Source organism: Theobroma cacao, chromosome 10 (assembly GCF_053813885.1).
Source record: "Theobroma cacao isolate CCN51 chromosome 10, ASM5381388v1, whole genome shotgun sequence".
Classification (NCBI taxonomy): domain Eukaryota; kingdom Viridiplantae; phylum Streptophyta; class Magnoliopsida; order Malvales; family Malvaceae; genus Theobroma; species Theobroma cacao.
In genome coordinates, this window is record NC_142648.1 from 7,402,920 (window position 1) to 7,413,173 (window position 10,254).

Here is a 10,254-nt window from a genome sequence, read left to right on the forward strand (position 1 = left end):
GCCTGTCTCGATCTTAGTCGTCCTACTTTTGTGGCTTCATTTCTTGTCGTTTCCAGGTTTCTTTTGACTTGGAAGTTTTTTACTTGATTGTATAACAATCATGGTAGCATGCTTAAAAGCATGTATGAAATAAACTGGCAAATGGAAACTGGATTTGAACTCGTCTAATAAAAAATATAACCTAACACACCTAAGCCAATTAAATGTAGTAAATAGACCACATCTGTAGCAAAGGGTCTCTCTTCTTCTGATGACTGCCTGAATTATTGTCTAGTTATGTTTTTAGTTTGTTCTTTTCCTCTTCTATAGCAGGACCTTAACTACAAGTCAACCATCAAATTTATAAGTGTATCACATTTTTTTTCCGTGTATTCTTCTTCAAATGAGACGTATATGTCACTTACTGGGGATATCTTCAATGAGTTAACACCATAAAAAACTATTGAAAGAGGTTCAGATATTTTTTGGCTCCTAAACTCTGGAAATCAAGTTTAGCTTGAGTTTTTCCAGAATCAAAGTAGCCAGCAGGTGTGTACCCTCTCTCAAGCTGCTGCATGCATGTCAACTTACAGGCCAATCTTTTGCTTTTCTCGCAGGCTGCATTTCATCCTTGGTATTGTTTTACAGTTTAGATTCTTCACAGTAAAAGCAAATAAGAGTAAGAATGATAGAATCTGCTATTGTCATTTAGTCCTGGATATGAATAGGTGCATTTTAATAAGTTTTTCAGCAATCAAAGACAATTTTAATTGGCTCAAACCTTCCTGTTTTTCAAACTTTGAGTTTGTCATCTACTATATGTGATTAGGGAGAATTTAATTGTGTTTTCTTCCAAGAAACAGGCAGCTTCATCAGTTTCTCATTCCAATCTTAAGAATACTGGTACTGGTGAAAGAAAAAATAGTAAGTTGCAGTACTATATTTGGATAGACCTTTTGTGAGGAATGCATAAATTGGATACTAGAGAATAGTCATTTTGAAGTTCCATTTTCTTTTTCCCCATATGCATTTAACTCTTTGTTAGGTGGGCACGTGAACGTCTCAATTCACTTAGAGCAAGTTCTTATCTGAAATTTTAGAAAGCCTGTCTTTTCAATGTCCTCTTTCCCTTTCCTGTTGTTGGACTTTTTTAGTTACTAGGCATAAGCCGTGATTTCTCTTCAAAATCAGCATGGTTTTCAAACATAATCAAACTTCCTAAATACAGTAGTATTGTTGGAACCTTTTTCCTTCATCTATTTATTTTGGCTCAGAAAGGCTTCTTAAAATCTTTCTTGCTGCTAGAAGTTTTGAGATTTTTCCTAAAAGATTTAAAACAAAGTTTGGCAATGGGATTTCTGGATATGTTTGTTGTGGCACTGATGCCAGTTCTAAAAGTATTACTGGTAACTGCTGTGGGCTTGCTTCTTGCCATGGAAAAAATAGATCTCTTGGGGCCAGAGGCAAGGAACTACTTGAACAAAGTAAGTTAATACATTTCTGAATCCCCTTTTACTACTTTGCATATTATGATGTTGGAAAAACATTTATATAAGTAGTGAGCTGATTACCAACATCTTTTACTACTACTTTTTTTGGCGTGATTCAATAGCATTAGCTGTCAATTCAAACTTTGGTTCTTCAGTCTGATCTGTGGGTTCTTATTTTAATACAATTCTGACTTTCCTAAATTGTTCATGCTTTTAAACTTTTATGCAATCATGCTTCATTCCAAGAGGACTTATACAAGTTAAGATACTTTACAACTTATCTTCTTCTGATGTACAGATTGTATTCTATGTGTTAAGTCCTTCTCTTTTGGTCAGCAACTTGGCCGACACTATAACTTACAACAGTGTGGTTACTTTGTCAGTTTCCCTTCCACTCTTTATTCTGTTTCAGCTGCTTGCTTGGTTCGTTTTCGCATCTCTGGCTAAATCTTATGCTAATCGTTGGTTCTGTTTCTTATTTCTTTATAGGTGGTTCATGCCATTGAATATTCTCCTAACATTCATTATTGGCTCAGCTCTTGGTTTGGTTCTCATAAAAATCACTAAAACCCCTGAACACCTTCGAGGAATTGTCATTGGTTGTTGTTCTGCAGGTTCTTTTCTTCTCAGAATTTTCCCTATTTTTAATTTTTCCCTGCATTAGAAGAAAGGGTTCCTTTTGTTTTCATCTTTCTTGTGCTGCTGCTGTTGTCAATGCGCAGGAAACTTGGGAAACTTGCTTCTCATTCTTGTTCCAGCCGTATGTGAGCAGTCAAATAGTCCATTTGGAGATTCATCTACTTGCTCTACAAATGCTGTGGCTTATGCTTCACTATCTATGGCAGTATGATCTCTGATTCTAATCTTTTAGAATTTCAAAGCTGGCTTTCTAGCAATTCTTCCAAATGTGGATTACTAAGTTGTTTTTTTTTTATAAGAGATTACTAAGTTGTTCACCCTTTTCCCCGAATCAGCCTTAGGAATGGCGTGACATTCATTTAAAATATGTTTTGACTTAGCTTATCAGTAAAAGCTTACATCTTGTTTTGTTGAACTTTGCATCTGCAGGTAGCCGCCATCTATACTTGGTCATATTCGTATGCTGTGGTGAGTGCTTATGCTATCAAGAGCCCGGAACACAAGTCTACCCATTCTTCTGAAGAGGCCCCTGATCCATCTTCAGACAGTTGCACGGAAGCACTACTACCGTCGAGTTATAGCCAAATTTCTGAAGAAAGCTCAGTGCAAGTTGAATTGCCTCTCACCAACTCTGGGGAAAGAACAAAGGTTTACCCTGTCTTTATTTTCGTATTAAGCTGCTATCTTTAGTCACGGATTGGTTATCCATATCTAGCTGAATCATTCGTGAGGCTAGGATAGTTGCTGCCAATACTGATTGGACCCTGATCTTAAGTTTAAACATTCAATATATCAAAGCTTTGGGTCAAAATAGCAATGCTGTTATTCTGTAGTGACTATATGTTATAGGTGCTAGTAAAACCCTGTTTCATTGCCGTATATGCAAGTTTTGCTGAGAGTTTAATCTCCTTGTAGGATGAGATATCACTCATCAGCTTTTATTTAATTGGCTATGACTGCCATTGAGCCGTAGGTGTTGGATTCATTTTATTTTATTTTTCTTTTCTATTCGTGCTGAGATGACAGAGTGAGTCCCCTTTTGTAGGGTGTTCATGTGTCAGTTTTGTTACTTACTGAGAATTAAAGATCACCATGTTTGGTGTCACATAAAATTAACCATGCTTTAAAAGTTAAAAAGATTTTGAAAGAGTAAAAACTTACTATGTAATTTTTTTTATATGTGAGAGAAAGTAAGTTTTTTTTTAAAATATTTATTTACAAGTTAAAAGATTAAAATTGTTTGTAATTGATTTTTATAGATCACTACACCTCAATGGATAAAAGTTGCTCATCCTTTTGGATGAAAATAAGATCACCCTTCAAGACAATGATCTAATCACTCTCGATAATCCAAGTTTATTGTCATGTAAAATCACTAAGTTTCACCAAATACTGCGATTTAATCACTAAATATATGTCACCTTTTGATTTGGAATTATTACCCCTTTCCAATTTTTTGTTTTATTATTGTTTTTAATGTTATAGAATGCTGTAGTGATATTCAGGTTTAGACCTGTCAGCATCTATGAGGAATCCTGTTTTTGCTTTCAGGAAACCTTTTGTTAATCTCCATAAAGTAATACATTAAGGCATATTGCTGACCAAAGCATATTGATCAGTGATGCTACTAAATGCATGCAGTTGCCTTTTCTGTCGTCCCTCCAATGACAATGTTATCAACTTCTTATAGATGTCATTTTGGAAGAAGATTGTTCAGTGTGTCAAGAGCATTATGAGCAAGATCGACCTGAAGATGGTGTTCGCACCATCAACTATTGCAGCGGTATGCACCATGTCGGTGAAATCTACTGCATGTTTATCCCTGCACATGAATGTCTCATCACTAATTTAACTATCCTTTCTTTATCCCATTTTCCCTTCAGATTATTGGGTTTATCTTCGGGATAGTCTCTCCAATCCGAAAAGTACTAATTGATGATAGTGCCCCTCTTCATGTAATTTACACTTCTGCAGCTTTCATAGGGTAATCTCCTATTCCACATCCCTTTTCTATTCTAACGCATGGAACTTCAGATATCTTTTGTACTAAAAAAGTAATTGTATCTGACTAACAGGGAGGCAGCCATTCCCTGTATGACCTTGATAATGGGGGCAAACCTTCTCAAAGGTTGGTTCCTGTTCTCTTTTTTAATAATGCTTGCTTTTACCATTTAGTTGTTGGGACTGCCTTCAGATTAGTAAAAGGAAAAACATTTTCATTTTAGCAGAGATTTAGTTACAAGCTTGTTCTTGCAGGTCTAAAAAGATCAGAAGTGAATCTGTTAGTCATTATAGGGGTGGTAGCAGTGCGGAACATTTTCTTGCCTCTCTTGGGGATTGGTGTTACTAAAGCTGCATATCATTTTGGAATGGCTGGATCAGATTCCTTGTATCAATTTGTTCTTATGCTTCAATACGCTGTTCCTCCTGCATTCAACGTAGGTATGATTAGCCTCTATCATATTCTTTATATGCATACATACTATCAAAGGCAGAGTTAGGATTTTAAATTTGAAGGGGCAAAAATAAAAAATTTAATATTGAAGGAGATAAAATTATAAAATTTTTTAAAAATAAGGGTGAAATTATAAATATTTAAAACAAAAACAAAGAGAAATATTATAAATATTTGGAACTTTGGGGGGTGGGGGCCCCTATTAAGCCCTGGTTCCTCCGCCTTTGCATACTATGTATGTGTGTATGTATTAGGTATATTTCAAATTTTAGAGTTTCCACGAACATAGAATTTTTATCCAATCTTGAACACCTTTAACGACTCTTGACTAAAATCCTGGTTTGAACAACTTTGCATTATAGTCTACATTTTTTTTTTTAAAAATTAAGCATCATTTCAATTCATTGCAAAAAGGGTAATCCCCGTATACAGATTTCAGGAAGGCCCAGAGCTAAGGAGAGCAACTCTGTTCTTTCAATTATTATCCTGGCTATACAAAAATTGCCAGTCGCTTCAACCCTTCCTGTTCTATGCAAAAACAAAAAATGTAACCCACAACCCATAACATCCTGTATACCTACATGAGACCTTCATAACCAGAACATTCCATAAAGCAAAATCGGTAAGAATGGGAACCAAAAGCAGAAACTCTGTTTCCTAGTCTTACCAAGTTCAATAAACCCTATGCCCCGCACACAAAAATCTTCAAAATTTATGGACGAATTGAAGCCAAGTTTTGTGAGGATATCATGGCACAACATGTCGCCCCCTCCCATCTGTTCAACAGAAACAGCACACAACTAACACAACAGACTCAGGGGGAATAATCCCCACAGTCACCAACGATCACACCTACCTTATGGATACACCCTGTAGCAGGTCATTAGCTCTTTTGTCATGAAAATTGTAGAATAATCTCAAAAGAGTTGTTCAAGATCTTATCAAATCAATAGAATAAAGAAAGAAAGAAATCAAGCACACTCATAAGAATACAAGAATTTACGTGATTCGGTCTTTTGATGGCCTACGTCTACGGGCATAGTAACAGAGAACGATCCACTAAGAGAAAAATCAAGAGATTGCAAAAATAGTTTTAAACTCACAACCCTTATCCCACGTACACCCAAATCATTCTCTTTAAATCTAAATGTTCACTATTCTTTAACCCCATAAGATTCTTTTATAAAGCCAAATACAATAATCTTATTCTAATACAATTAGGATATGTTATCTTAATCTAGCTAGATTGAAAGACTATCTAAATATGGTATACAAGTTTAATTAATATTAAAATATCCTAGTCTAACTACAATTCAAGACTATTTTAATGAATCTCCACCTTAGGCTTGAATTAGCCACCTTACGAACCATTCTCTGCCGACACCATTAATGCTCTAAAGGGCCTCAAGCACTACGAACACCGATCAAGTCCAAGCAAGGCTTGAACTTTATCCCAGACATTGTCTTAGTCAACATATTTACTAGATTTTCAGCTGTAGTTATTTGCTTCACTACAATCTCACATCCAAAAATAATCTCTCGAATAAAGTTGCACATGACTTGCATGTGTTTGATTTTCTCATGAAACATTTGATTTTTTGTCAAGTGTATGGAACTTTGACTATCACAAAACACAAGTATATGCTTGTCCAAAACCAAGATCACTAACTAAGCCTTAAAGCCATAAAGCCTTTTTCACTGCCTCGGTCACAACCATATATTTAGCTTTAGTTGTAGACAAAGCAACTATTGACTAAAAAACTGCTTTCCGACTGATTGCAAACCTTGAAAAAGTGAACACATACCCCGTTTGAGATCTTCTACTATTTAGATCACCAGGAAAATATGAATTGGAGAAGCCAACCACATTACAACTAGTTTTTGCACCTCCTTCACATATTAAGCCAACATTTATAGTACCTTTAAGTGGTTTCACAAGCTTCCATGTTTGATCCCAATGTAAAGACTCAATCTACTTAGAAGACTCGGCACATGTAATTGCCTCATGATAAAAGTAAGGCTTATCAATCTCTACTTCCACAAATAAAATATAAGAATGAAAATCACTATTGACACAAGTAACAAAATCATCATACTTTTTAGGTACTTTTGAATTCCTTGTAATAATGCCTCATTGTTGTATATGAGATACCAATTCTTGTACCTTTTGTGATTCATTTTGGATTTCACTACCATCTTGCATTGTCTTCGGAGCATTGATTTCAAGCTCCACCTATTTGCCAACTTCTTGGTTTGATGTGATTATAATTCTAAACTTTATCCCACGAAGTAATGCAAACTCGTCAAAGGTAACACCCCAACTCACCATAAACTTGGGGGACTTACGATCTGTACACCGCAATCAATAGCCTGTTACCCTATATGCATAGCCTAGGAATATGCACTATGTCGTTCTTAACTCAAGTTTACCATCACTTATATGAGCATAAACAGGACAACCAAATATTTTTAATATAGAGTAATCAACTGACTTACTAGACCAAATTTCCTCGGGAGTCTTAAATTCAATTGTAGTTGATGGAGGCTGATTTATCAAGTAGCAAGCCATATTGATAGCTTTTGTTCAAAATTCTATGGATAGCCCAACATTAGAGAGCATGCATCTTACTATTTCCATAAGTGTTTTTTTCATTTGCACTGCAACACCATTTTGGTGTGGTGTTTTGACGATAGCACGATGTCTAACGATTCCCTCATTCTTGCAAAACAAACCGAACTCACTTTTGAAAAATTTCAAACCATTGTTTATTTGAAAGCTCTCAATACTTTTCTCAATATGCTTCTCTATCAATGCAAAAAAGTGTCAATACTTCACTTTTAGTCTTCAAAAAATATGTCCACACCTTTCTTAGAAAAACATCAATAAAGGTTTATATGTGTAATGATTCACCTTTTAATGGCACTAGAGAAGGACCCCTCAAATATGAATGGATGTAGCCTACTGTACTCGTAGTTCGATGAGTTGTAGTGCTAAATTTCACTCTGTATTGTTTGTCATAGATGCAATGCTCACAAAAATCTAGCTTCCCAGTTTTTTGACTATGTAGTAAACCACGTTTACTCAGTTTTGTTATCCCTCTCTCACTTACATGACCCATTCTCATACGTCATAAACATGTAACATCATCATTAGGATCATTAGATGAGACTACGAAAACAGTTCCAATGATCGTGTTTCCCACTAGACGATAAAGGTTACCAGATAACTTAATCTTCATGATAGTTAAAGCTCCTTTAGATACCTTTAAGACACCATCTTCACCACCTCATTTGTAGCCCCTCTTATTTAACAAACTCAAGGATATCAAATTCTTTAGGGTAAAATACCCCCGCCTCCTTAAGTTTTAATCGAAATTCCAAGTGAGTCCATTAATTTTCAAAATGAAAACTTTAATCCAAAAATAAATCTTTCGCTAGACACATAAGCCCAACTGTTAGTCAACTGTTAGTGTTTTCATCAGTTTGATGATGTGACAATATTAAAAAGATAATTTTACCGTTTATTAATTTTAAAAATTATTATTATATAATTTATCAGTTTTTATTAATTTTTAAAAAAGGCTTAGGATTGGGCTCCCCAAGGGAGCACCGATCTGATGTTCTCCAGGGGAGTGCTGGGTGGTTGGTCGGTGCAAGAGACGGTGCCAACTAATTTGACAGAAAAAAATAATGAAAAAAAGAGAAAGGGTATTTTAGATATTTCATATTTAACATTAATGTCGTTTAGTCATTTGGGGCAAAGTGTCTATTTTGAAAACTAATGCATCTCTGTGTAATTTTGATCAAAACTTAGGGAGTGAGGGTATTTCACCCAATCTTTTTTTATGTCAGGGACATGTCTCACCTCAAGTGTCCTTACCATATAATCAAACATCTTGATTCAAATGGTGCCAATCCCAACAATTGAGAGAGATAAATCATCTCGTAATTGTATAGTGCCCATATCAACAGATTGATAAGTTGAAAACTAATCATGCTTAAGACATATGTGGAAGCAATTGGTGGAATCTAAGATCCATGTATACCTCAGGTTACCGTTGGTAATTGCAAGAACATTATTAGCTTATTCAAAAGTATCAAAGTCATTTTTAACCACATTTGCAGTACTCTCAAGCTTGTTAATCTTTTCATTATCTCTAAATTTGATTCAATCTTATTGGAAGTGCCCTTTCTTACCATAATTCCAACAAGTCTTCCCTTTTACTCTAGATTTACCTTTTTTATCTAAGCCTTTTTCTGTATTTTTTCTTTATTCACAATCAGGCTTTTTGGTTGATTTTCATTATGGATACCACCAATTTTCTTCTTCAATTCCTTGGAATTTAAATATGCCTTTACATCCTTAAGAGTGAGTATCTATCGACCATATAACATAGTATCCACAAAGTTTTCATATGATGGAGGCAAATAACATAGAAGAATTAAGGTTAGGTCTTCATCCTCAATTTTAACAGTGATATCCTTTAAATCAAGAATAATTTTGTTGTATTCATCAATGTGGGTATTAACAGACTGAACTTCAAACATATTGAGAGTATACAATCATTGCTTTATATAAAGTCGATTCGTCAGGGATTTGGTCATATAAATACTGTCAAGTTCAAGCCACACTGCAACAGCAGATTCTTCATCCGTAACTTCTCTTAGCACCTTATCAGACAAAGTTAGGAGAACAACATTATGTGCTTTCTCCATAAGGTCATCTTTCTCACCATCAGATAGATTTGAAGGAAGATGGTTTTTTCCCTCCAATGCCTTCAATGGTCCTTGTTACACTAGCGATGCACGCATCTTAACACAACATAGGTTGAAATCTTTTTTTCCATTAAAATTTTTAATCTCATACTTGGATGTTTTAAATAGTGACATAAAATATATCAGTAAACTCACTAACATTATAGTCTACAATTGCCTTGTATTGAACTTAAATTAAAAAGACTTTTTTTTGAAACTAATTAAGTTGATATGTTTACAAAATGGAAATTTTGAATTCGGGTTGTTGGATCTAGGAAAGAGAGTGTTCTTGATTAATTGCTTTTAATGATCCTAATGCAATTTCTTTGTTGCTCTAATGAGCTTTGCAGGTGTAATGACACAACTATTTCAACGTGGTCAGGGTGAAACTTCTATTGTTATGCTATGGACTTATGCTGTAGCTTCAATCTCCTTGACACTTTGGTCAACATTGTTCATGTCGCTTGTAGCATGATTTATAATTCAAATTCCATTACTCCAGCTTTTGCCACCATAACACCACAAGTATGTAACTTGATTATAGGCACATTGGTTAAGTTTGCTTTGCTTCAATTTCATGATTTTTGAAAGCTGTGCTTGAAGCTTTTTGTAGCTTTTTGTTTGATGTAAATCTTTCTATTTCATGTAAGAGATTTGTAACTGATGAAATATTGGTACTAATTTCACATTTATTTAATTTTCAATAGCATGAAAATCTTTAGGATAGAACTCATCTATATACAATAAATCTCTATAAATTAATACTTGATAAATTAATAACCTCGATTAAATAATATTTTTTATCAGTCTTGACTTAAGACCAACGTGGTAAATTAATAATTTACTAAATTTATAAGATAATACATTTTAAAAAAAACACATAGGTTTCACTTGATATATAAATTAATAATCTCATTATACATCAAAATTATATAT

General features: G+C 34.5%; 1 protein-coding gene across 6 annotated transcripts; it reads left to right on the top strand.

Annotated features, from left to right (window-relative positions):
- The first annotated feature begins 319 nt into the window (after positions 1–319).
- On the top strand, positions 320–10,022 carry LOC18586614 (protein PIN-LIKES 3-like). 6 transcript variants are annotated; one of them, XM_088802568.1, is made up of 11 exons: positions 325–528; positions 1,288–1,463; positions 1,768–1,847; positions 1,959–2,083; positions 2,192–2,313; positions 2,538–2,756; positions 3,799–3,891; positions 3,992–4,092; positions 4,184–4,236; positions 4,365–4,550; positions 9,669–10,022. In XM_088802568.1, the coding sequence occupies exons 2-11, from the start codon at positions 1,329–1,331 to the stop codon at positions 9,791–9,793; spliced, it is 1,239 nt and encodes a 412-aa protein (XP_088658694.1). In that variant the 5' UTR covers positions 325–528; positions 1,288–1,328; the 3' UTR covers positions 9,794–10,022. The 6 variants fall into 6 exon arrangements, with proteins under 6 accessions (XP_017984984.2, XP_017984983.2, XP_088658694.1 ...); XM_088802569.1 differs by having other exon boundaries at positions 331–528; positions 1,426–1,463; XM_018129495.2 differs by having other exon boundaries at positions 320–1,463; positions 4,365–4,546.
- The last annotated feature ends 232 nt before the right edge of the window (positions 10,023–10,254 follow it).

Excerpts from the sequence above, each read along its gene's own strand:
- LOC18586614 (XM_088802568.1), top strand. The coding sequence starts at position 1,329 with ATGGGATTTCTGGATATGTTTGTTGTGGCACTGATGCCAGTTCTAAAA. Across the intron at positions 2,314-2,537 it reads ATGCTTCACTATCTATGGCA|GTAGCCGCCATCTATACTTG; the intron begins GTATGATCTCTG and ends TTGCATCTGCAG. Across the intron at positions 4,551-9,668 it reads TCCTCCTGCATTCAACGTAG|GTGTAATGACACAACTATTT; the intron begins GTATGATTAGCC and ends TGAGCTTTGCAG.